This window comes from Xenopus tropicalis, chromosome 1, assembly GCF_000004195.4.
Source record: "Xenopus tropicalis strain Nigerian chromosome 1, UCB_Xtro_10.0, whole genome shotgun sequence".
In the NCBI taxonomy this organism is placed as follows: domain Eukaryota; kingdom Metazoa; phylum Chordata; class Amphibia; order Anura; family Pipidae; genus Xenopus; species Xenopus tropicalis.
In genome coordinates, this window is record NC_030677.2 from 147,609,482 (window position 1) to 147,635,870 (window position 26,389).

Below are 26,389 nucleotides of genomic sequence, written 5' to 3' on the forward strand. Positions count from 1 at the left end.
CACTTTAGAAAATTAAGGGTGCAAACAGCGCAGGTCAAAACAAATTATTGCTCTACCACAAAAGTCACAAAGATTTGTCAGTCGTGGAGCACATGATCATAAAGAGACTGTCTCATCAGTAGCCAAGTAAATGGTTGCATAGTTCCCAATATAGAATTAAAGATTTCTTGACAAAGACTTCTGCTATTCGAAATAAATACTCTTACATTTGAGGATTATCTCAGAAATGTTTTAGGGCAGAAGGTTAGCACAGTCTGCCTTCTTACTCAAATGACAAACATTGGAAGAGCTTTTTTATGAACCTTTTGATTCTATGCTTCAACAAACTATACATCATTATTTGCAGTAGTCCTTGCTTACTTTGCAACACAGTATAAAGCAGTTTCATTGGGCTCTTTGTGAAATGAAAAGAGCATTTAATTTGCTTTTCTTTCTGATGACTCACATGTAAAAAAACCCTTTAGCTCTTTGCAGCATGAGCTAATGATCTGTGTGGATGCATGTTGTGCCTTTATTATTACATTCAGCTCTGCTTTAGCACATTGATGATAAGTTAAAGTCATAGCAATAAAAAAAGAGATAATTTATTTGTTTAATGGAAAGCACAGGTAAAATTGTTGGACCATAATTTCTTATTTCAAAGCACAAACCTATTGCACCTTATTAACTGCTTAGTATTTATTATTTTGTTTCATTTTTTACTATTAAAGTAATGTATAATTTTTCCTTTTTTTAACAGAATTGGTATATGATGATGTCTTCTCAGTTTGGGAGACCATTTGGGCAGCCAAGCATATTTCTTCTGCCCATTTTGTCCTATTCATTGCCTTAGCTTTAGTAGAGGTTTATCGGGATATTATTCTTGAGAATAATATGGACTTTACAGATATAATCAAATTCTTTAATGGTAAGTAATTACATAGTAAAATATGAGTGCTTGTAAAACAAATCCTTATAATTGATGCTTAAAGATATAATTTCACTAACGAAAGCTGTGTCACTTTATCTTAAATCTGGCCATGTACCAGCCAGTATTGCTTAATCAAATGACCTGCATAAGTGACTGACAGCGGCTGACTGAAAAATCATGCAAGGCAAGGACTCCATTTTGCCATTGATATAATTCTTAACTAATGGGACCTCATGTGATCCAGTCATCTGCCTCTTTTAAAAAAGATCACAGTAGCTCAGTTCAGCCCACCATTTAAGTGGTAAAATAAAAAAAGACACTATGCATATTAGATCTTAGGTAATGCAACAGTGGGTGGGTTAGGGAATTTGTTCTTAGGAATTGTGTTGGTTTTAATTTCAATCGTTAATAGGCACATCAGTATTCCTTAGCGGGCTTTGTGTTCTACAGATTCCAGGAAAACTATACCCCAGAATGAATACTTAACCAACAGATAGTTTATATTTTCTTAAGTGACCTTTTAAAGAATCTCGCCCAACTGGAATATATATCAGTAAATATTGCCCTTTTACATCCTTTCCCATGATCCACCATTTAGTGATGGGCTATGTGCTTCCTCATAGATCACATGACCAGAAATAATGCAGCTCTAACTGTAACAGGAAGAAGTATGGAAGCAAAAAACAGAACTTTTTCCATTTATTGGCTGATGTGCCCTAGCATGTACGTGTGCCTTGGCTTGTTTGTGTGCACTGTGAATCCTGTGATCCCAAGAAGCAACCCTTAATTCTTAAAATGACAATATTCTTTTTAGGAATACCCAGTAGTACATAAAATTAAAAGTAGTATATTTTTATGAAAATGGTTTATTTTTGGTTTTACAGATGAGCTTGTTTATGCAACATATTTTTATAGAGACGCACTTTGTTTGGGGGTATAGTTTTCCTATAACCAAATAAAACCAAAATATTTACATCCTGAATATAAGTAACATTTTGTTTGTTTGTTTGTTTGCTTTAGAGATGGCTGAAAGGCACAATATAAAGCACATCCTGAAGCTTGCTCAAGATTTGGTATACAAGGTCCAGACTCTGATAGAAAACAAATAAGGACAAGCACTTCTTCAAATACACATTACCACCTGTACTGCCATGGATCCCTGCTATTCATACTCTGCAATGCAGTCTTGCATCTGTGGTTCAAAGGGTTATATATACTTTCATCTGCTAAATTATTTAAGCAAGTTCCAGAAAGAAAACTTACTTTTAGTAAAAGAGGAAACACAGCAAAATGTCTGTGTTTCCAATTTTTCACACTCAATTTAATTTCACTTTGGTATTAGCATTTTTTTTATTAAACCAAAGACCTCAGAATAAGTTCCTTCTACTCACTGATTTCAGCTTTTCAACTGGGATTGCAGAGGTTGAGGAAATCAATAGTAATTGCTTATTCTGCTGCTCTGCCCTACCTTGTATAGTAACTCCCCCCTCAATATGCACAATATTCGTTGACTTCCATTTTTAAAGATTCTTTATTAAAGGGGAGTCAACTGGCACACCTGTAGTCAACTACACTAAAGTTAATTTATTTATTTTAAAAAAAAACCTAATAATGGTGTAATTAGACTGTGAGTTCTGAATCCCTTATTGCCAGCGAAAAATATAAATTTATGCAAATAACCCTAAACTGGCCTTATGCGCAGTTTGTATTAAACGGGGATCTTCATCTTGTGGTACTCTTTGTTGTAGCTTTACATTCCAGCATCCTCTAACAGCCTTGCTTTTGCAGAGCCACAGCTTGAAAATCACTGGTATAGAAGGTTTTCCTTATTCAGATATTAACAGTCTATTTTTTGTATTTTCAAATGATCTTACCATTGCAGGGAAGACTTTTAGTCAAAAGGCTACTGTACTTATGATAAAGTAAATGAAAATGATTTATCTTTATTGTTAAGTGTACTTTGCATTTACACTGACATATGCTGCTAAATATGTGAGGATGCTTTTGGCAATGTCAAACACCATCACCAAACATCACTCTTTACTTTAAACTTTAGAGAGTTGTATGGTAAATTACTGTCGAATCATCATATGGTGCAGAGACTGGTACTGTTGAAGTTTACATGAAGATGGCTAAGTAATCAAACCAAATTTCTTTTTTTTTAGACTTAAACTAGCCTGCTATCTCATTGCCATTTTACTGTGCTTCATTCAGCAGGCTAATTTATTTACTCATTTATATTTTCACACGGTCTGTACTCATATTAATTAAATATAAATACAGCTGTAAGTTACCCCAATATTACAATTCAATGGCATGCCATCCATTTACACACACAAAGATATATATAGCCATTAATATTTACTTGTCCTCTTCTGTCATTGGGTGTACACTGATGACAGTAAAGCAGTGCAGTAAATGCAGTGGATTTTAATTGGTCTCCTGGACACCTTTTTGATTCTGTTCAGAATGTCTAAAGCTGTCTTTTATTGTGATCTTTCTACCTGTTAATATTAGAAAAAGCCGTAGTCTTCACAGTGCCAACTTTCAAAACCTACAAATGTCTTAACTTGAGGCCACGGTTCACCATCAGTCCTTGTATTCAGCATCTCCATTGGTATCTGCACATACATAGCCCTAACATAAAAGGTACTGTATTTCAAAGAATATCAGCTATATGAAGACTGGGATATCAAACTGAAAACCCCCTAACAGCTTTGAATTACAGCTTCCAGAAACCTCAGCTGGCTGACTGTGGGTTTTGTTCATATATGGGGCTTATACACTTAGGCATCTTTGCATCCATCTTGTGTATAGCTTTGAAGCTTATTTTAACCCTGCTGACAGATTGTCAGTAAAATGGAGTTTCAGGTTTGGTCTTCATGTTTACATATCAACTTGCTTGAATTAAAAAAAAAAGTCCTGCTTCATGTTTACATCTCAGTAGAGTTTGGTGATAACGGTGTCCCAGTGGCAGGGTTAATAGCATGCTTCAGCTTCATATACACTAGGCGAATGTACAAGCCTTTACAGTTAAGTATGTGGTCTAGGTTTCTCTGCAGATGTAAATAATTTCTTGCCTACAGCATTTACTCTTTTATAGGGGATTTTCTGTTGAAAAGAATATAGCTTGGGAGAACTTCTTTTCACGCAAAGTCTTCACACATCTGCACAACTAATATTGTTGAGTGTCAGCAATTAATTCCATGGGTTCCTGATGGCCCTGCATTAACCTGCTAATTAATCTATAATATTCTTATGACTGTGTGTTCTTAAATAACAGTGTTTCAAAGAATTTATGATAAGAAGAAATATTTATTTATTTATTCTATATACTGTACATTTCTATGTGTCTGTGTTAGAGTCAGTGACATATTCTGTTGGTAGGGATATCGCTTTAATGTTCAGACATATCTTGTAAATGTTCTCCAAAATGCAGTCTGTGTGTGTGCGTGTGCGTGTAAACATGATGAGGAGAACGTTAGGGAGCTGGGGATTTATCATATGTAAAGCCACTGTTAGCTGTAGGTATGGATCACATGACACACGGTATAATCAATGGTCTGCCTCAGTGTTTTACCTTTCTAGGTGTTATTTTGTTCCATCAGGAGACGGAAAGCTTAAGTTGTACATCGGCAAATCTATGATTATAATATAAAAGTGGTTCCAGTGCAATAAAAAAATGTGTTTTGCACCGTTTTCTGTAGCATAAACTATAAATCTCCAGTATGCTCTTTCAGTTCACCTAAGTGTCTCTCTAGTTCATACCTCTGTAACCCAAGAGGGTTGAAGAAGTAAGCAAAAAAATTAACAAAAAAAAATTATAATAATGGGCTTTTTGGGCTTTGTCTGACTGATCTTTCAACTGCACAGCAGCTGATAGTATTGTAGGTTTTATATAACTGTGTTATATCCACACTTAGCTGTCATTTAAATGGAAAATACACCCCCTTTTTGACACAAGCTCCTTCAGTTGTGCTTAAGTTAAAAATGGTGCATAAACAGTAAACTTAAAAAAATAAATATAATAATATAAATAAAACTTTCTTTAGAAATATATAGAAGGAATTCAAGTTCCAGAATACATAGGTTCATGTGGAACAAGGTGAAAGAGGGGTTGGATCACTCCATGAGCCTTAGGGCGATGGAACATGGTAGGATTTGTTGTCTGTATAAATCTGCTCTACTGGGGAAGTAAAACATATTACACATGGCAAAGCGGCTTAATTGCAGGAAATTGCCTCCCATTCAGATTGCAATGTTTTACTCAAGGTGATCTTTTTGGAAGATTTGTCACCTGCGGTAGCACAGATTTAACACAGGCAACAAATCTCATCATGTGCCATCACCTTAGGGGCAAGCGAAATTGGTTCCGGTATGCACAGACAGACTTTCATAACTGTTTATATTTGTTTGTTTTCATGTTTGGAAGTTAAGTGTTTATACACAATTTTTACATGAGCCTAATTGAAACTTGTGCCCAAAAGGTGGGTATAGTTTCCTTTTCAGCGGTCCTTCTGTTCTTAAGTGAATGTAACTTTTACTCCTAAGGCATGTAGCAGCGGGAGGGAGGATCAGGAGAATAGCCTAAACTAATGTTACTAAGGAATCTACAACACATGGCACAAATATAAGGAAAATCTGGGCCCATGAAGTGTAGTATGATATGTGTGAGTGCTGAGGGATGTTGTGATCCTACAATACCTCAACTTGAGTGTTATGAAGATGCAACAAAAAAAAAAAAATGGGTGTTTTCTTGACATTTCAGATGTGACACATTTCAAAGTGACAATGATTATGTTTTCTAGAGTGCATTTCTTTACAGAGTGTTCAGAATTTGGATAATTTCATATAAAAATGGTTTGGCATCAGTTGAGTTCTAACTTATGAAAGATCCACAATTCTATCCTGTAAGTAGAGCTCATTTTATTCAATCGTTCTTGCATCTCACGTGTGTATCAGTCCTTGCATCATGCTCCAGCGTAAGGATTGAAATACTTGTGTGCCTGAATAATACCAGATTTAACTAATTCTCTTGAATATCATTTACAAATATACTGTTCAGTGAACAGAAATTTTTCAGAATGATTTAGGAATATTTAGGACTTTAGGCACAATTGAACTTAATCTTATTAGGCTGGTGAAGTAACAATAGACGTAAATTATTAGCAACTCTGCCTAGTGAGGTACAGCTGGGGCAACACCATAGCCCTTATTTTTATTTACCATTATGTAATAGATCCAGCCTTCCGGGTTACATCCCATGTAAAAAAGACATTCTTGTCGTTCGGGTTGTTCCCGTGAGGCCACTGTAAACACAATCAATTGAACTTTAAAAAAAAAAACACCATAAGATTTTAAAAAAGTGGAAGTTGTCTTCAAACTTATCTATGTAATATTCACTGAGCAACAGACAGCACTAAATATGGCCACATAGTGACCAAGCCCTAGGTCAGTCATTTGCAAACATACTGGGTGATCAATGGATGATCATGAGTGTTATGGAGAATCCTACCAAATTTAACACTAAACCAAATTATACACTACAGTATTCCTGATGCTATCATTACTAATTAAAGCATACCTATCATTATTTACCACAATGTATTTTTTGATGTGCCGGGATGTTAAGACTGTTCTCTATAAAAATATGCTAACTGTTCTTTCAGTTTTTAGCTTATTATAAAACTTTCATTTAGCTTAAATGGGAACTATCACAAAAATAAAAATGTAATATTAGCTTCCTTATACTGAAATACAACAAAACGGTTTAAATATAATCAGTTAAAAATTGTATCCTGTTTCTGAATTAATCAAGTTCTTCTTTACTTTTTCCCTCCCAGCACCTGTCTCTCTTCATGCAGAAGTTGGAGTCAGATTTTAAATGACAGGTCTTAAATCTCTGTTAGAGCCTCCCTTTCCTAACTGTCTCCAGCACAAACAGAATAACTGACTTTAGCACAAATCCTGCATGTAGAGAGACAGGATTTCTGAGTGGGTTATTTTAAATGTGTGAGCTCTAATACATCTGCTGTGCAAAAGCAGTTCTAATGTGTAGCGCTGGCTCCTTCTGAAAGCTCAGACTCGGCACAATGAGATGGCTGACTACACACCAATATTACAATTAAAAAAAATACATTAGTTGGTTCAAAAATAAAATTTTCAATGGTAGAGTGAAATATTTGTTATGTAATTTACAAATAAAAAGTATACTATAAAAATCATGACAGATTCCTTTTAAATTACAGAGTTTATTTATCAACATGGAGCATTTCCAGTTTAACAATTTGTTCAAAACCTTAATCGCTGACTGCAGTTTGTTACTGCTGAGTTCAAACGGCCTACAGAGCAGGAGTGTGTTCAAACATGTTCTGCTGAATTGGCACAATCTGTACTGAGAGATTATTACAATTATCCTTTATTTATATAGCAACAACATATCTAAACTGCATTTTACACATATTATACATAATTCAAATTAGTCCCTGCTCTGTGGAGTTCACAACCTAAGTTCTAAGGGCCCTATCACATTAGCATGCACTATGGTCAATTTTATGAAGAGCCAGTTCAACTACCTTTATGTTTCTGGCATGAGGGATGAAGCCAGAGTAGCAGTACCCTGGGGAGAATTCACAAAAGTGGGATTAAGCAAAATTGGCAGTAAATTGGAGCAAAGTGTTAATTTATGGCAGGAAATCATTAAGGCTAATACCACACCATGCGTAATGGGTATACTTTCGGCAAGCCGAAAAACGCTTGCCAAAAATACACGCCATACGCTCCTACCTTTGCCTGCACCCGAATGGATATGCCTGCAATGAATGGAATACGCTCGGGTGCAGGCACATGTAGCTGCATTTTCGGCAAGAGTTTTTCAGCTTACAGAAAATAACTGCCATATGAATGGTGTGGCATTAGCCTAAATGCCAAAATCACAGTCGCCTGAATGCAAGATTTTTTTTCTCACCACCCTACACCAATGTTGTTTTTTTTTCCCCTCAAAACTTAAGAGTAAAGCTGCTAAGTGTCATCTGACTGAATTTAATGCAAAACGAGGAAAATGTACACCAACTTTAAGTCATACTCCAGATTAGTCTGCCCAAATGCTACTCGTAGTGCCATTCAATGACAATTTAACGCCAAATGATATAAACCCAGCATATTCATGAAATGGATAATAAGTGAACTCCAATAATATTTCTGACTTCAATTTCATTTTACCCCACTTTTGTGACTTCCTTTCCCAACTCTGTCAGCGTGTTGAACAATTTTTCAAAAAAGTGTTTAAAATTTGTGGAATATATAAAACTGCTAGGAATCCTTATAGATTGCTCAGATCAATCTTTTCATAAGTCTGCATAAATAAATGAGATCTTTTCAGTTTGTTAGGATGTCAAAAACATCTGTATTGTAATATTATAGATCAGGATACATACAGATTGCATTTGTTTGGGGTTTTTGCCTTAATTTAATTACTGTTCATAAAATGTTGCCAATCTTGGAACTCAACATGGTGGTAATCTGTTTTTATATGATTTTATTCATGTTTTATTTTTTTTAATGTAATTTGCTATTTACTGTTGTTCAGAGATAAACTCTATAAAGATATATTATATATGGTATATGTATTTTCAAATAAATAAAGCTACTTGTTGTTATTTACACATTTGTTTACAATTACTTATGAAATCGGTGTTTGGAGGAAATATGAATTACATTGTATTATACAGAAGAATTACCCCTGCACTAAACTTAGAGGGTGCTTTTCCTGCTCTGCATTTTCTATCCACAAATAGCTGTGCAAGTATGTGGTTGCCCTTAGCAAACATATTTAGAAAATCACATGAATGTACTTTTGTATTAAAAACACTGTAACTAGAGAAAAATAAGGAAGGAATTTAACCACTCCCTAGACAGGTCTACCTAGTTACTTGTCATTTTGCATTAACATGCAAGTTAAAGTCAGGTACTTACACTGCTGCAGGCCTTTTCTTGCCATATGTGTGCAACTCTGTGTTAGTTCCCAGGAAAAATGTTTGCTACTGTCGTAAAATAACCAGTGCAGATTTAACATGTAAGTCAGAATTTCCAAATCATCCTGACATACTGGCCTGCTGCTGACCACGGGCAGATTTCAGCTGCCAGTTCAGATTTGGCAGTTTATCTGCTTGGGTATGGGCACCCCCAGACAGGCCTACCTGATTGATATCAGGCCTAAAATTGGCCAGATTTGATTTTCCCATTGGATCAGGGACTGCATAGTCTCATAGTCCTAGGGTTCCTAGTTATCTCATAATTTGATCTGATTACTTCGATATCACCCACCTTAGGTGTCGTCAAACGAGCGGATCTTATTGTGTATGGCCACCATTAGGCTGATGACACACTTGTGAGGTTATGTAGTAGACACTAATGGGGCAATGTAATAAAATGGCCTAATTTGTTTTTGTTTAGTACCTCATAGCAACCAATCAGCACTTAACACTTACTGGTCAGCTGTTTGAAAACAAAAATCTGATTGGTTGCAGTAGGTAACTTGGTTACTGGTAAGCCCAGGTGCCGTAACCCATGGAAACTAATCACTTTCCCCTTCCCTCCTCACCATAGGCATGTGCATCAGGACCCACATTCTGGCATGATTTTGAGGTGATACAAAGCTTGCCTTAAAGGAACAGTAACACCAAAAAATGAAAGTGTTTTAAAGTAATGAAAATATAATGCACTGTTTCCTTGCACTGGTAAAACTGGTGTGTTTGCTTCAGAAACTTTACTATAGTTTATATAAACAAGCTTCTATGTAGCCATGGGGGGCAGCCATTCAAAGCTGAAAAAGGAGAAAAGGCACAGGTTCCATAGCAGATAACTGATTAACTCTTTGGTATACAATAGGATTCTGCACAGCTTTTCTGTTATCTGCTGTGTATCCTGTGCTTAAATGGCTACTCCCATGGCTACAGAGCAGCTTGTTTATATAAACAATAGTGTTTCTGAAGCAAACATGCCATTTTTACCACTGCAGGGCAGTAGTACATTATATTGCAATTCTTTTAAAATACTGTCATATTTAGATGTTACTGTTCCTTTAATAACAGTGCCTAAGATGGAAGGAAACAAGATTTAAAACATTTATAAGTGAAGTTTATTTTACTTAACAAACACAGTAGAAAAGAATTTAGAATTATTTCTCAAGGTGACAGGTCTCCTTTATATCTACATTTTTTTTTTTTTTTTTAAAGGAGAAGGAAAGGCTAAGTCCCTTGGGGGTGCCAAAATGTTAGGCACCCCCAAGGAACTTTAATCACTTACCTTTTACCATTTACAATTTTTGCAATTGTTCTTCATTTTTTATTATCTGTAGTTTTTTAGTTTCATTTTCAGTTCAGGAGCTCTCCAGTTTGGAGTTTCAGCAGCTATTTGGTTGCTAGGGTCCAAGTTACCTTAGCAACCAGGGAGTGGTTTGGATGAGAGACTGGTATTTAAATAGGAGAGGGACTGAATAGAAAAAAAAGTTACAAAATAACAACAACAAAACTGTAGCCTCACAGAGCAATAGTTTTTTGGCAGCCAGGGTCAGTGATCCCCATTTAAGAACTGCAAAGAGTTGGAAGAGGAAGGCAAATAATTTAAAAACTATAACAAATAAATTATGAAGACCAATTGAAAAGTTGCTTAGATTATATAACATACTAAAAGTCAACTTAAAGGACAAGGAAAGTCTAAGTCCCTTGGGGGTGCCAAAATGTTAGGCACCCCCAAGGAACTTTAATCACTTACCTTTTACCCCGGGCTGGTGCCCCTGTTCAGAGAAAACTGCACCAGCCCGGGGTACCTGGAGCAATGCGCTTCCTTCTTCCGCATTTCTTCTGTCAGCGAAATCCCTGGGCCGGCGCATGCACATTAGAGTGAAAAGACGACTTTGTGGTTAAAGTTCGGCTTTTCACTCTGATGCGCATGCACAAGCGTGCCAACGCGGAAGGAGGAAGCGCTCGCAGGTACCCCGGGCTGGTGCAGTTCTCTCTTAACAGGGGCACCAGCCCGGGGTACAAGGTAAGGTAAGCCTAACATTTTGGCACCCCCAAGTGACTTAGGCTTTCCTTCTCCTTTAAATGCATTTCTAGTGAATTTATTTCTATTTTTGCCTTCTTCATTGCAGCTTTATATGCAATATGTCTGTTGACTTGAATTTATCTACCTTTTGCACTTTTTTGAGAGTAAATGTTCAAAAGGAAAATATGATGGATTTACAGCAATTATTAGTAATAAGAAAGATCACATACTTTTTTGTGTTGCCATTGTATTGTATTATCCATTCTTTTTTCCTGCACAGACCATTACATTTTAGACAACAGGATCTTGGTTTTGATTTCATTCAAGTTGTAACGTCCAATGAAGGGAAGGAAGCAGGAGAGCATGACAGTAACAATGGCCATCATATACCCCCAACCAAGACAGCAATCCCCACTCTTGTAAATAAAAGATGAGCCGCAGATCTGCCTAGCGAACTCGGAATGGAGATTGAATGGGAAAACCAAGAGGCCCAGGACTGTAACTACAACTGCACAAGATAAAAAAAGAAAAACATCCATTATTTACTCCTTATTATATATGAATCTTTGTATTTAGTGTATAAATTGCATTGTCTTTTTTATATGACCATCCCTCATGCTGATGTGTTACATTCTACAGTTAACATCTGCTGATGATGAGATAAAGGCTTAGGGCCAGATTCAATTCAGTGAGAAAATGGTTTACCGCATGAAAACGGATGCAATTCAATTAAATCAACCATTGAATTGAACCTTGTCCATAAATTTTCACGTGATAAACCATAAGATAACTTTTTCTCACTGAACTGAATCTGACCCTTAGGGGCACATTTACTAATCCACGAACGTCCGAAAAGCGTCCGAATGCATTTTTTTCATAATGATCGGTACTTTGCGACTTTTTCGAGCTCTCAATACGAAAGTTGCGACAATTCGCAAAAGTCATAATGGCAATGAAAAAGTCGCAACAATTCACGAAAGTCATAATGGCAATGAAAAAGTCGCGACAATTCACGAAATTTGTAATGGCTATGAAAAAGTCGCGACAATTCGCGCAAGTCGTAACGGTTACGAAAAAGTCGCAACAATTTACGGGAAAGTAGTAACGGCGACGAAAAAATCGCAAAATGTTCGTTTTCCAATCCGAATTTTTCTCATTCGGATTCGTGGATTAGTAAATCAGCCCCTTAGTATTGTGACTTAAAGGTAAGGCTTCAGACTGTAGAATGTTAACACATCTTTCTAGTACATTATCAAACTAATATGCAATCATTGATATAAGGCACTTGGGAGCAAATTTATTAAAATTTGTGTAATTTTTGTAGTTTTTTTTTCTACAAAAGCACAAATGTTTCCTTATTTATTAAAAAAATATATAATTCTAAAAAGCAATAATTAAAAAAATTGAGGAAAGCATATAAATACCTCAAATCGTTTTCTCAGGTTTGTTCATGTGGAATACTCTTTACTCAGGTTTTTTCATGTGAAAAACTTAAAAACCTTTAAGTAAATAAATATTTTACAATTTGTTAAGGACAGCTCCCATTGACTTCAACATGAACTCACCAGCTTATAGTTTGTGTATATTATATATAAGAATTTTCATGGTTTTTACACTTGACAATAAGCCAAGCGCGTTTTTTTTTCGGCGAACCAAAACGGGACAGATTCACTGCTGATACATTATATAACTTTAAGAAGGGGCTGGATGGATTCTTAGCAAGTGAGGGAATACAGGGTTATGGGAGATAGCTCTTAGTACTAGTTGATCCAGGGACTGGTCCGATTGCCATCTTGGAGTCAGGAAGGAATTTTTTCCCCTCTGCGGCAAATTAGAGAGGCTTCAGATGGGGTTTTTTGCCTTCCTCTGGATCAACTAGTAGTTAGGCAGGTTATATATAGGCATTATGGTTGAACGTGATGGACGTATGTCTTTTTTCAACCCAACTTACTATGTTACTATGTTACTCATTACTATTTATAACATATAGGGTGTTTTGCATTTTTACACCCTTTAGTACAGAGTATATGTATGCCCTGGGTAGGCTAGGGATTCTTTCATTTCCCTCTAGAATGTTATTGTTGAAGAGTCTGGTGGTCCTTTCCTTTAGAGAACCATCTTGGTCTATACCAGATAGTATAAGAGATTGACTGTTCTTGATAGGTTTGCCTGATTTAAATCAGTGGGATTGATATAAGGGAGTGGAAACCTACTGACAGTATGTTACTTCCTAAAGAGATGGTACAAAAGATCATTTTGTACTGACAGTATGTTACTTCCTAAAGAGATGGTAAAAAAGATCATTTTGTACTGACAGTATGTTACTTCCTAAAGAGATGGTACAAAAGATCATTTTGTACTGACAGTATGTTACTTCCTAAAGAGATGGTAAAAAAGATCATTTTGTACTGACAGTATGTTACTTCCTAAAGAGATGGTAAAAAAGATCATTTTGTACTGACAGTATGTTACTTCCTAAAGAGATGGTACAAAAGATCATTTTGTACTGACAGTATGTTACTTCCTAAAGAGATGGTACAAAAGATCATTTTGTACTGACAGTATGTTACTTCCTAAAGAGATGGTAAAAAAGATCATTTTGGGACTGCAAAAAATATCCTTGGTGCCACAGCTGATGTGGGTCATGGTGTGCTTTACATAAAGGCAAGTGCAGTCTTGCATTGTTACAGACACAAGCTAACTTTATCTCACAAGAGAAAAAATTATGCAGGTCTAGGTTTTTAAGTTTTATAGAAAGATCTGATGAGCAACAAGTTCTATTGCTTATATATTGCTATAATTATCTTACAGATAAAAGGACATTACTTGGGATTTTGGCTTTATATGGCTGCAACACAGCAGTGTAGGAAATGAGTAGGCTGTGCAGCAAAATGTTCTCCTTGGGAAATATACAGTAAATGAAATAAATTCTTGCGCACAAGACTAAGGGCAGATTTATGAAAATCTAAACTTGGGTATCCTTATAGATTTTAAGCTTAATTGTATCACATTTATTAACAATTACTTGAAAACCACTGTCCTGTCTAAGCTGTGTGCTTCTGCACGTGCACAACTTTGAGTCCAGTGCACACAATAAACAGAATTTTGTGTGCAAACACAATTTTTTTACTGTGCACACCAATTTTTAAAGTTGTGGACACAGTTTTACAAAGTGAGCACAAACTTTGGCTCTCTGGGGTGAATGTACTTTTTTGTAGGTTACCCCACATAAAATGCAGTAAATGTGTTGATTTTGCAGTAAGTGAAATGAGGCCTCTACATGCCACATACTTAAGTAAACCTATTCACATTGGGCATCAAACTGTTCAGTAGACCCCTGGGATTCACTGGTTAACTTATGATATGGGGGAGGTAAGATGCTACAAAGTGGAAGGTTTGAAGTGATTTTTGGAAATGTCACCAAATCTTTACAGTTTGTCAGTTTGGGGCAGAAAGACATGTACCCATTTTGGAATCGGGGGTATGTGTACTTTTTGTAGCTTTACCCCACATAAAATGCTGTAAATTTGTTGATTTTGCAGGAGCTGAATTGACAGAAATGATAGCTCATATGGGGTATTCTGTAAATGTGTTGGTTTTGCAGTAACTCAAATGACATGTAGAGCCTGCATTTGCCTATAATGTATATCAGTTGGGCAGGTCTCCCCCATCCAAATGGCATTATTTGTACTGCGTACTCCATTTGCCAGCACCATCACATTTTCCTAAAGCAAATTGCAGCTTTCACCCGGTGGCCATTTTTCCTCTGATACATAATCAGATACATTTATATCTGCAAACAGTACACACACACAGACATGTATTCAGCATACATTTCATCAAGAATACAGGCTCACACAGGCACAACTGTCTGATAAAAGTTCTGCTTTGTTTGAGCACTGTAATGGTAAAGAAAAAATTCAAGCAGACAGCTAAGGCTGAGTTTCTATGGGAACCAGCAATGCCATCTCTTCACTGGCTGCTAGACTGGGGGGGCGTGTTTAGTAATCTGAGCTTAGAACAACTGAGCATGCCCACAAGCCAGAAATCAAAGCAAATTCCCGAGGGGTGGGGGGCGACTGGGTTACAGGAGGAGAAGGAAAGTGATTAAGGAGATGTTGCAGCCTTACTATTAACCTCTGGACAACCAGTGTGGCAGGTATTGAAAGATTTCAAAGAGGCTGTTCACTGATTACATTTGTCTGTGTGTTTACATGGACTTTAAGGTGTTTTATTTGCTTACCTAATGATATATAGAAGATAAGATGCTGGAAAGTACCGTATATACTCGAGTATAAGCCGATCCGAGTATAAGCCGAGGTACCTAATTTTACCTAAGAAAACTGGAAAAACTTATTGACTCGAGTATAAGCCTAGGGTGGGAAATGCAGCCGCTACTGCTAAGTTTCAATAATCAAATTATTTAATAAAAGGACACTCACAAGTGCTTACATGACTACCATATTAATAAACACAAGGTATGGGCTGGAAAATGAGGCGCATCCAACATAAGATAACCATATGCAAGGTTGTACAAGTTAATATCTCATTTAATTTTACATACATATTGAAATTGTGATGTGTAAATTTGTTATTTAATTCTTATATAGTTCTGTATAGTGTTTGGGGTGAGTGATGTAGAATCACAAGTTTAAGAAAGATCATGTGTACTAGGAAACAGTAAATATTTCTCTTATTTCAAATCCAATCCTTTACAAATATAAAATTAAACTATAATTAAACCGGTCACCTCTGTTTAATAAAATAGTTAATTACAGGGATACAGAAATCTAAAAATTTGGTTTCACATCAGGCTTTTTTAGTCTTTCTATTTATCCAGTTCAGTTTTAGAACTACAGTACCTCTTGTTGCCCTTGTTCAAGGAATTATAGAGTTACTGCATACAGTTATCCTATATTATAAAGGAATAATATCATGCACCTACAGGCACAATGTGCAAAGAGCCTGTTCCATGTGTTCAATACAGGGCTACTATGTGCCAGAGAGTGTTTGCCCACTGCTTCTCACTATTTGTGCTGCACTTGCCATTACCAACTGCTCTCATTTTAAAATGTAATGCAGATGCTAAAGCCCCTTGTTCTCCTTTCACAGTGTGCTGGGTAACAATACCCCTGCTTAATTGTAAAACTGCTTGTACCCATAGCAGGAAATATACAAATACGTATGTATAACTTTTATAAGAATAAATGCATCTTACACACACACACACTGTAGCGCAGCGTGAACCCCACCGGCGCATCCTTGTCCTATCGGCTCATGCGACAGTCTTACTGGCCCATGCCCATCCCATGGCACGACCCGTGTTCCCCCCTGCGCTGCTCCAGCACACACACGTCGCGGCTCACGCGTTCGCGCAACGTGTGTGCGTGCTGGCGTGGCGTACGGGGGGGGGGTGTCATGACATGGGATGGGCATGGGCCGGTAAGACTGTCGCATGAGCCGATTGGACAAGGATGCGCCAGTGGGGTTCACGCTGCGCTACAGTGTGTGTGTGTAAGATGCATTTCTTCATATAATTGTAAGATCTAAACATCTAATAATGCTAAAATAAGGTTTTAACAAAAAAAAATATCATGGAATTATGAAGAAGGGGTATGTGATTACTGTATCCCTGTGTGTGCGTGCTGGGCGGCGCACGGGAGGGGGGTGCGGGTCGCCACATGGGATGCGCCGGTAAGACACAAGTATGACTTGGACAAGTGTGACTTGACTCGAGTATAAGCCGAGGATTCCTTTTTTAGCACATTTTGAGTGCTGGAAAACTCGGCTTATACTCGAGTATATACGGTAATTGTTATTTGAAGTTCCTAAACCTGACTGTTTTGCCAACTTTACTGTCCTTTCTCAACCTGTCAGTTATAGTTTCTAATGCTAACCGATTACTGCTACACAAATATGGCAGCCCCCTATAGAGAAACATGGGATATCAGGTAGGTAATGTAAAAGCATCAGGCAAATACTTTTAAGGTATAATAGATTTTAAAAAAAGTTACATTTTTGCTGCCACTATCTCTATAAGCAGTTAAATGCAGTTCTTTTGCAGTATTGGGTGAAGATAAAAAGTGGAACAGATCTGAGAAAGGAAAAGTAATTGGAACCCTGCCTGGAAGTGGGGGTGTACTTTGTGCATATTACCCATTGCAGGCTTTAACTACAATTTGTAGTGCATCTAGTTTGGTAATGTATTTTAGCCTGCTAATTATACATGTATTTTAAACCTTACTATCGTTTGGTCACAATATTATAGATCATTATTGGAGGTAGCCACAAAGAGCAAGATACTGCTGCATGGAGTGCTCTCTTAATGGAATCAAAGCACAAGGCATTCCCTCTTCACTACAATCCCTGGCCCAACAATAGTTTGTATATCCTGGATACCTCTAACATTACAGGAAAACATTGCTTCCTGTTTAACGGAAAGCAGAACGCTTGTAAGAAACAGTATTGTAATTGCTAGAAAATTACAAGATATAAACAATGGGAATCTGGCAACAGCAGGAACTATGGGGTATTTTTATTTCATTAAATAGTGATATTGGTTTTATCAGAGGAGAATTTTAAAAATGTAACTAGGAATTTATAGGAGAAGGAAAGGCTACCAAAGAGTTAATCTCAAGCTGCAGGCATACCTTCAGTTGTCTCAATAGTGCCCTTAAGTCTCCCCAAATTGCCATCGTTCAGATGATAAGAAGCCAAACAGGAAAAAAAACGCTGAGCTGGGAAAAGAGGATTCCTATAATGCATTGCTCCTGCAATGACCCTACGACCAGGACTGTAGGCGGCACATGTGCACATTTCCCTCTTCAGAACCAGCATGCGCGCTCCCCTACTACGGACCGGCAAGCATCCGGTTGCTATGGCGATGCGCTGTATAAATAGTGCATGCAGCGGCACGCCTGGGTTCATTAGAGGAGGACCGGAGTGGGGGGGGGGGGGGCTGCGTTCTGCACTGGGTTCTGCACAGTGTAAAGCAGAATATGCCACAGACGGGGGGTTTTGTTGAGGACGCATGCGCAGTAGCGATGGTGAGGGAAAGGGTATGGGCATCCCTTTTTAAAGATGGCGGCGCCGTTCACTGAAACAAGTATGTAGTTTGTAGTAAGTGTATCTCTGTAAATCTTTCATTAGGCAAGCCAGAAATATAGCGTTTTTACACAGCAATAGTAGTACTATTTAATAGTGTGGTTAATAGATTTTGACTTTTCTTGTCCTTTAAGGGAACATATATAACAGGATAAACACAGAATTTACCATTTGACAAATGTGCCTCTAAACACATACAGGTAAGCAGTGAGCCAATACATCTCTCATATAAAATGGAATGACCAGGTTTTAGTTGTACCTGCAGAGATTTGGGCATATCTGGCAGGGGTGCACACCCTTCTTTGACAGAGTCCCACTGGTATGATTGTCCATGATAAAACCAGCACGGCTCCAAAACTCAGCAACAGCCACCCACCAAACAGCAACACAGCAGCAATCTATATGTAGAGAAAAAGTTTCACAAAAGGCACAATACCAGCAAATCTCTGTAATTGGTTTCACAAACACACACAGGGGAGGATGCTTTATTTTGATAGAATATTAATAATACAACAATCTGGAATGGGACACAGTCTGTAACCAAAGATTTAATTTCTAATCATGTAATACTTGTATTACTTATTACATTTAAGTGGATTTTGGGGTAATGCTTATATACATTTGGCAGATATTTATCTCCACATAATTGCTAAAAGTATTTTACTCTAAATTCATTATCTGTTATTTGCCATAAATAGGACCCTGTGTGGCAGTCTCTCCTGTGCCAAAGGACCAATTCATTTAGTGACTGTCTCCAAATAATTCTATTTAATGGAGTAAGCAATTCTATTGGTAGACCCAAAGTTCCAGCGATTCAAGTAAGATACTGAATGGCCATATGGGTAAGTATCATTTCTGCGATCCGATAAAACATGGGTTTCTGCCTCTTTCTCCAGTAACTGGTTTAATCTTTTCTTTCGTAGTCCACTATTTAGTATTGCAAGTAAGCCTTAACAAAGTGGTTCTAAAAATGCCTAAAAAGAAAATTTAGTGTGTATTGTCTATGTAAAGCTTTAGTAATCTTTAGTTATTTGTGTCCATACCTTCATTAAAAGTAATAGTTCCACATAGAGGAAGGCCTCATATCACACAGACTTGGAATGATGTCTAAGCAATCTGGCTGATTTGCACTTTTGGGTACCAAAAAGGCTTGACAGGCCTGAATGCCAGCATTATCTATGTTGTCCCTGGTTTTTACAACTTTGGGCTTTCTTTTGTTTACTCTAACATCTCTCAGAGACCTTCATAGACTTTCTTTAGCATCACATTAATCCCTTATTTTCGGAAAAGAAGATATTCCTCCTGAAGATTTGGAGATGACATAACCAAGTATACTTCAAACAATCTTCCTACTTTATATGGTAACCTACAAAGTTCTATGGGGTGCCGTTTGTCCAAAGTACATTTTGTCTATATAAATACATTCTATATACAAAAAGCTATCCCCAGTAGACAGAATTAAAGTGTGGATATAAACACTGGTAAAAAATATACAAAAGATATATTTCTAGCAAAGAATGAGAACAAAATCAATTTTATGCGCAATAGGATATTATTATATTACAAACTCCATTCTGTAAATTTTAACAAGCATTCTGTCTCACAAATGTATAACATCCATACAAAAAAAACAGTTATGTGTAAAGTTACTTACAGAATGAATAATGTAAAACAAAACTTCGACAAAATATATAATAGTGTAACTGAATAGCATATTCCAGCTAGATTTTCATGACAAAATAGATGCGTGTGACAGAAAGCAAGATTCTATAGCACAGAATACATTCTATCAACAAAATGAATACTCCGTTCCACAAAACTAATAAAATATCCATTCTGTGAAACAATACTGTCAATCAAATTCCTGAACCAATAAGAAACAAGCATATTCATTATCCAATAATATGCAGGTTTTAACTGGAGTCAATTTACTGGTCTTCCTACTGTTTTAATTTGTCTATAAAGTGTTCACACACACACACACACAAACACACACACATAGGATTTGTTTGTTTCCTCCCCCAAGACGCAGCGTACATATGCATTCACACATCCGCGCTGCACTTCCGCATCTTCTGGCTTTGTCGCGGCCCACTAGAAATCCACGGGGGATCAACTAGTGGACCGCAATCGACGTTTTGGCCACACCTGGTATAAACCATCTTAAGCTCCTCCCTCCAAGGATACCAGCTGATTCACACCATTACACTACAACATGATATTTCACAACTTTACATAATTTCCCTGCCGTAGTAGTGAGTACGCAGGGAAATTGTACTAAGCTTACAGCAGTCTCTTAATACTGTGCTTATCTATAGTTCAACTACTACATTATGTAGCCACAAGGAAAAAAATCCAGTGGGCCCCACTTTCGGCACACAACCCCCAACTCCAATAGCGGCTGCAAGGAGTGTGCAGTGTGCATTACACACAGGGAGGGGGTGAAGGCTGGCAGCGCTGGAGAAGGTGGCATCTCAGGTGAGGGGCTCCTGGGGTGGCAGCCCTGGTGAATCCTGGACACCCCAGTCCAACACCATGTACGCACATAATACATCATATAAATAAATGCTGATCCCCCTGAAGTACAAATTTTGTTTGCACATAGTACTCATTTATGTTGTAGTTGAACTACAGCTAACTAGGATACTGCTCATAAGGCCTACACATCATACTATACAACCAGCCTGTCTGCATCAATTTCTGAAGTGGCTGAATCACATGGCTACACGTATTATGTAGTAGTTGAACTATAGCTAAGCACATTATTAATAGAGTGCTATCAGCTAACTGCTGCAATATTACGGCTAGGAGGAGGATGACAGACATTGGAGCCTAACAATTATCTACAAAGCTTATTAGGGTCACTACTACAGTGGGGGAATTATGCAACTTGTGCAACTTCATATTGCAGTGTAAAGATATGAATCAGCTGGTATCCTTGGGGGGAGGAGCTTTTGTTATATGGGTGTGTGCTCTACTCACTAGAAAGACCAGTAAATGGACTTCAATTAAAACTTGCATGTTATTGGATAATGAATATACTTCTTATTGGTTCAGTAATTTGACTGACAGTGTTGTTTCACACAATGGATATTTTATCAGTTTTGTGGAACTAAATATTCATTTTGTTTATAGAATGTATTCTGTGCTATAGAATCTTGCTTTCTGTCATACGCATCTATTTTGTCATGAAAATGTAGCTGGAATATGCTATTTAGTTACACCATTATATATTTTGTCGAAGTTTTGTTTTACATTATCCATTCTGTAAGTAACTTTACACATGACTGTTTTTTTTGTATGGATGTTATACATTTGTGAGACAGAATGCTTGTTAAAATTTACAGAATGGAGTTTGTAATATAAAAATATCCTTTTGTTCATAAAATTGATTTGTTCTCATTCTTCACTAGAAATATATCTTTTGTATATTTTTTACCAGTGTTTATATCCACACTTTAATTCTGTCTACTGGGGATAGCTTTTTGTATATAGAATGTATTTATATAGACAAAACATACTTTGGACAAACGGCACCCCATAAAGTTCTGCCTGTGTATCATTTTAAACTCATATTTCCCTTCTTGCTGAAATTACAATCCAACATTCAAAAAGAATTAAATAGGTCAAGCAGCTTTTTTTGCTGGACACACTACCAATCCACTACCAGAAGCTTGCCCCGGTTCTCTGTTAAATGTCTTCTAAGGCTGATGCCACACCAGGCGTAGGGCTGATTTTTTCGGCAAGCGGAAAAACACTTGCCGAAAATTCAGCCCTACGCCTGCTACTTGTGCCTGCACCCGAATGAATGAGATACGCTCGGGTGCAGGCATATGTAGCCGATATACGCATGAAAACGCGTGAGAATGCACAAAGTCTCGCGTTTTCATGCGTATATCGGCTACATGTGCCTGCACCCGAGCGTATCCTATTCATTCGGGTGCAGGCACAAGTAGCAGGCGTAGGGCTGAATTTTCGGCAAGCGTTTTTCCGCTTGCCGAAAAAATCAGCCCTACGCCTGGTGTGGCATCAGCCTAAGAATGGATATAATTTCACAAATACCTCTTCAATTAGGGATAGGACCTCTGCATGCAATTAATGAAAACTGAAGATGTTCACGGATACTGAGGCTTATCTAAGAATAAAGCTCATTAAATGCGGAGATTATTTGTATTTAAAAACATATGTCTCCTTTCATCTTTTGGAGACTGAAAAGCAATCCTAGAGTGTGTGTCATCATATTTTGTTGAAGACCAATGTCTATTAGAAGATGTGTCTTCTTGTGTGTCTTAAAATTATAGCAGGATATCATGGTAAGGAGGATTACACTAGGCATAATCAGGCTGTTATGGAAAAGAAACACTTATTTGAGTTGGATAACTGGATATTTTCAGGGTGGTTAGCTTTTAGCAGGTCAGACAGAAACCTACATATATATATATATAGTACTCATCCCTGACAAAAAATAATGAAATCGACAAATAGCCTTTATACTATTACTGGGAGTGGAGCTCTCCTTAATCATTATTAGGTAGATACCAAGATATATTAATGATATTATGGGAGAAGGCCAGGATAGTGAATTCATGCATTCTGACGAGACACTGGAACCTGAGTCAAGAAAGTCTGAGTTTAATAACCTTGGCAATTCCTTGTAACCTTGGGCAATCAAACCTTTCTCTGTATGCCATGATTATCAAATCTATGTATCTAAGGATATATATAAATTGCTATGCTATATCCTGCAACCTCCTATTGTCATTTCAGGTTTTGCCACACACCATCCTATATTATGTAAAAGGCCTTGATTCACACTCATCTTCATAACAAATAATTCAAAGTATACAAACTATACAAATGCCTACCTTCCCAAATATATCAGGGATTTCTTCTAAAGTTCTGTAATAAATGCAGGTCTGGTTGCATGGCATGTTTTTTGGTCCTATGCAATGGACAAAAACTCCAAAAGATATGGTATCGGTCTTGTACCATGCAGAAGACATTAAACTGAATCCTGAAATGAGGGTCAAAATGAGTGACAGGATGACCCAGAGAGACCCCATACACGACACCATCATGAAGGAGAAGATACACGCTCACACTACTTGAATGTTATCTGCAAAGGGATAAACCAACATACCATTAGAGGGTTGCATTTAAAGTTAATTACTTCTTTGTATTACTTCTTTGTATTTGCTAACTTTGGAAGTCATGAGATATCTGACCCAAAATAGAGCAACATTTTTCCTGTTGAAGTGAATGCTGTTGTGGTGCATGTTGTACCAGATACTTTATTAATGTTTGCTCCATTTATAAGCCTATGTTTTATTATTGTGCCCCCTTTAAGCCCATTTTAAACTGACAGCATCAGAACTTTGTTACTATGTCGATTGCCTTACATTTATAGTTCTGTTTGGGATACAAGTTTTACCAGTTCTTATATGGTGGTGCATAGATGGCACAGATAGAAGAAGTCACAGGAGACTTGCAGTATTAAGGTGCTCACCAGGACCCTGTCTCTCCTTATAATACCACAAAAGGGTAACTAGATTGGCTTTATCCCGTGTGTAGGTAACCACCCCAATTGTGTGTAATATAGGAATGTTGGTCATGCCAGTTAAGGTGGCCACCTCAAAGTTTCAGGACACGTTCAAAAAATACAACAAAAATAAATATTTACTGTACATTTCTGTCTACATAGTCCTCAGGTTGCTCTTTTTATGAATATATAGAACTTTGAGTAAGCATTCAACCCAAGTTTTATTCAGGCTCCTAGGGTAATCAGCCTCAAAGTGTTAGGGGCATAAAATGATGCACAGTTACATTTGATCATGAACAAGACAGACACCAAGGTTAAGAAGTCCTTATGTTATGTTGATTTGCAGGTATGAAAAGTTATTCTTTTTTAATAAATGATGTCCCGCATGACATGATGAGCATGAGCATGATGGCTACAAAAAGAAATTTAACATACCATAAACTTCCATTCCCGTGAATTTAAAGGAACAGTAACATCAAAATATGAAAGTGTATAAAAGAAATAACAATATGATGCTCTGTTACCCTGCATTGGTATAACTGGTGTGTTTGCCTCAGAAAGACTATTATAGTTTATTTAAACAAAGCAACTGTGTAGCCATGGGGGCAGCCATTTGAATGAGAAAAGGCACAGGTTACTTAGCAGATAACAGATAAAATGCCATTGTATTCTACAGAGTTTATCTTTTATCTGCTATGTAACCTGTGCCTTTTCTCCTTTTTTCCAGCTTCAATGGCTGCCTCCATGGCTACACAGCAGCTTATTTATATAAACTGTAGGAGCGTTCTGTAGCAAATACACCAGTTTTACCAGTGCAGGGCAACAGTACATTACATTTTAATTACTTTAAAACACTTTTATATTTTGATGTTACTGTTCCTTTAAAAGTATGGTCCAACAGCCAATGACAACATACAGTGATATAAGGGGCTTTCTCTCTGGTGAAGAAGTTCACCCAAAAAAGTTACTGCAACAATTGGGGTAGCTTAGTGGCCACCTTTTCCAAAAGCACTTTATGGGGCATATTATGGGGCAAAGTGTGTAAGAAAAAGGCACTGAAATAATCAAATATTACCACAATAATGCCACAATGCACAGTGTAACATCTCATGTATTGATAAAACTGTGAATAATTTTAATTGCATGTGAAGCAGAGTGTAAAATTGTGTTGTGAAAAGAGGTGCTAGCTTTGGAGAAAGTGCAGCTTCTCTTCACATAGTGTTTTACATCACTTTTCTCTTTGCTGTTTGATTTTGTGCCGTTGACTTCAATGGGTTACACCAGGTCTGGTGATGTAAAATGATATGACCAGTCTCATGGCATACACATCATAAATAAATGTATCCATAAGCTGTTTGTGATTGCAGCAGCAGAGCTTTATAAATATATTTTAGATATTTTACAGCTTTTTGGCAAATATTTTACACAGCTGTCTGTGGTGTATATATAAACACAGTATATATATACACCCCCCAAGTATAGAAACAAGTACAATGTAGCACTGGGGATAAAATAACTTCTGCTATGAAAACTGTCAGAATAAAGGACCAAGTGAGGTGGGGTTTTATACTGTTCATCTAATAACCTACCTTGTAAGCACCAAACATGGAGTAGCTTCCCCTGTTTAGCTCAAGAAATAACAGAAACTACAGATTTTCTGTGATTAAACAGATAGCAAAAAGGTATGTTTAGAACAAGCTCTATTTTGATGAATTCATGTTGAACAAGAAAGTATACTGCCCCTTTAATGGGCAAGGGAAATAAAAATAACAGAAGTGCCTATGTAAGACAGTCTGCTTGTACTATAAAAAGGAAAATAAAACATATGAGCATGGGTTATTTTCCTTGTAGAACTTTTTTTCTCAGCATGTTGGTAAAGGAAACAAAGGGGAATGAGATATTTCTAAAAGAAACAAAATGTGTATCAGTTAGGAGTTACCTTTATGACCCACAGTATGCCAATAAATAGAATTTTTAGCGTTTACCTTCTCTGATGGTTCATTCTACTAGCACATTTTTCTTTCTTCTCATGATTCAATTCTATAATGTTCCTCTGATCCTTTTACTGCTGCTTTTAGTTTGTAACATATGATGTGAAAGCACCGTTTCAGTAATATGATACCTATAGCCAGCCTTTAATCAGTGTTGACTTTTTTCAGTTAATTTTTGTTTGCTTTTCTATCACAGTTGAAAAAAGGAGAAAAGACCTTCAGGATGGTACAATGACATTAAAGCAGCACGCTTTTTTCACCCTATACTTTAGGTCTCATTTATAGCACACTCAGGCAGCATAGGGTAGGCAGAATACTGCCTGTGTGTGCCATACTCTGCCTGCCCTATGCTGCCTGTATGTGCCATACTCTGCCTGCCCTATGCTGCCTGTGTGTCCCATACTCTGCCAACCCTATGCTGCCTGTGAGTGCCATACTCTGCCTGCCCTACCCTGCCTGTGTGTGCCATACTCTGCCTGCCCTATGCTGTCTGTGTGTCATACTCTGCCTGCCCTATGCTGCCTGTGAGTGCCATACTCTGCCTGCCCTATGCTGCCTTTCTGTGTCATACACACAGTCACAGCAGGCAGACAGGTGGGGGGGCCACAGAGGGGGGCCGCGGGCCGCCAGTTGGACAGCACTGTCCTAGAAACATGAAGAGTGTTACCAACTGATACCAGCCTGACAAAGCTGTTCAATTAAACCTGGTGATATTGTGTAAAGTCCTGACCACTCACAGAAGGATTTGATTGTTGAAGTTATTCAACAGGATAAATAGCTGCCCCCTCTGCTCCACAT

At 37.4% G+C, this 26,389-nt stretch overlaps 2 protein-coding genes across 5 annotated transcripts in view; one reads left to right on the top strand and one right to left on the bottom strand.

Annotated features, from left to right (window-relative positions):
* The window catches only part of sgsm1 (small G protein signaling modulator 1), a 101,679-nt gene extending 93,105 nt beyond the window's left edge, over positions 1–8,574 (top strand). For 3 of the 4 annotated variants that reach the window (NM_001112951.2, XM_031905007.1, XM_018095864.2), the window contains 2 exon segments: positions 740–907; positions 1,931–8,574. In NM_001112951.2, the coding sequence (NP_001106422.2) occupies positions 740–907; positions 1,931–2,019 (257 nt within the window). In that variant the 3' untranslated portion in view covers positions 2,020–8,574. 4 annotated transcript variants of the gene reach the window in all.
* The window catches only part of tmem211 (transmembrane protein 211), a 68,544-nt gene that overhangs the window by 29,909 nt on the left and 12,246 nt on the right, over positions 1–26,389 (bottom strand). Inside the window, 3 exon segments of the mRNA NM_001114074.1 lie at positions 11,188–11,465; positions 18,321–18,459; positions 22,927–23,177. Of these exon segments, the coding sequence (NP_001107546.1) occupies positions 11,242–11,465; positions 18,321–18,459; positions 22,927–23,139 (576 nt within the window). The 5' untranslated portion in view covers positions 23,140–23,177 and the 3' untranslated portion in view covers positions 11,188–11,241.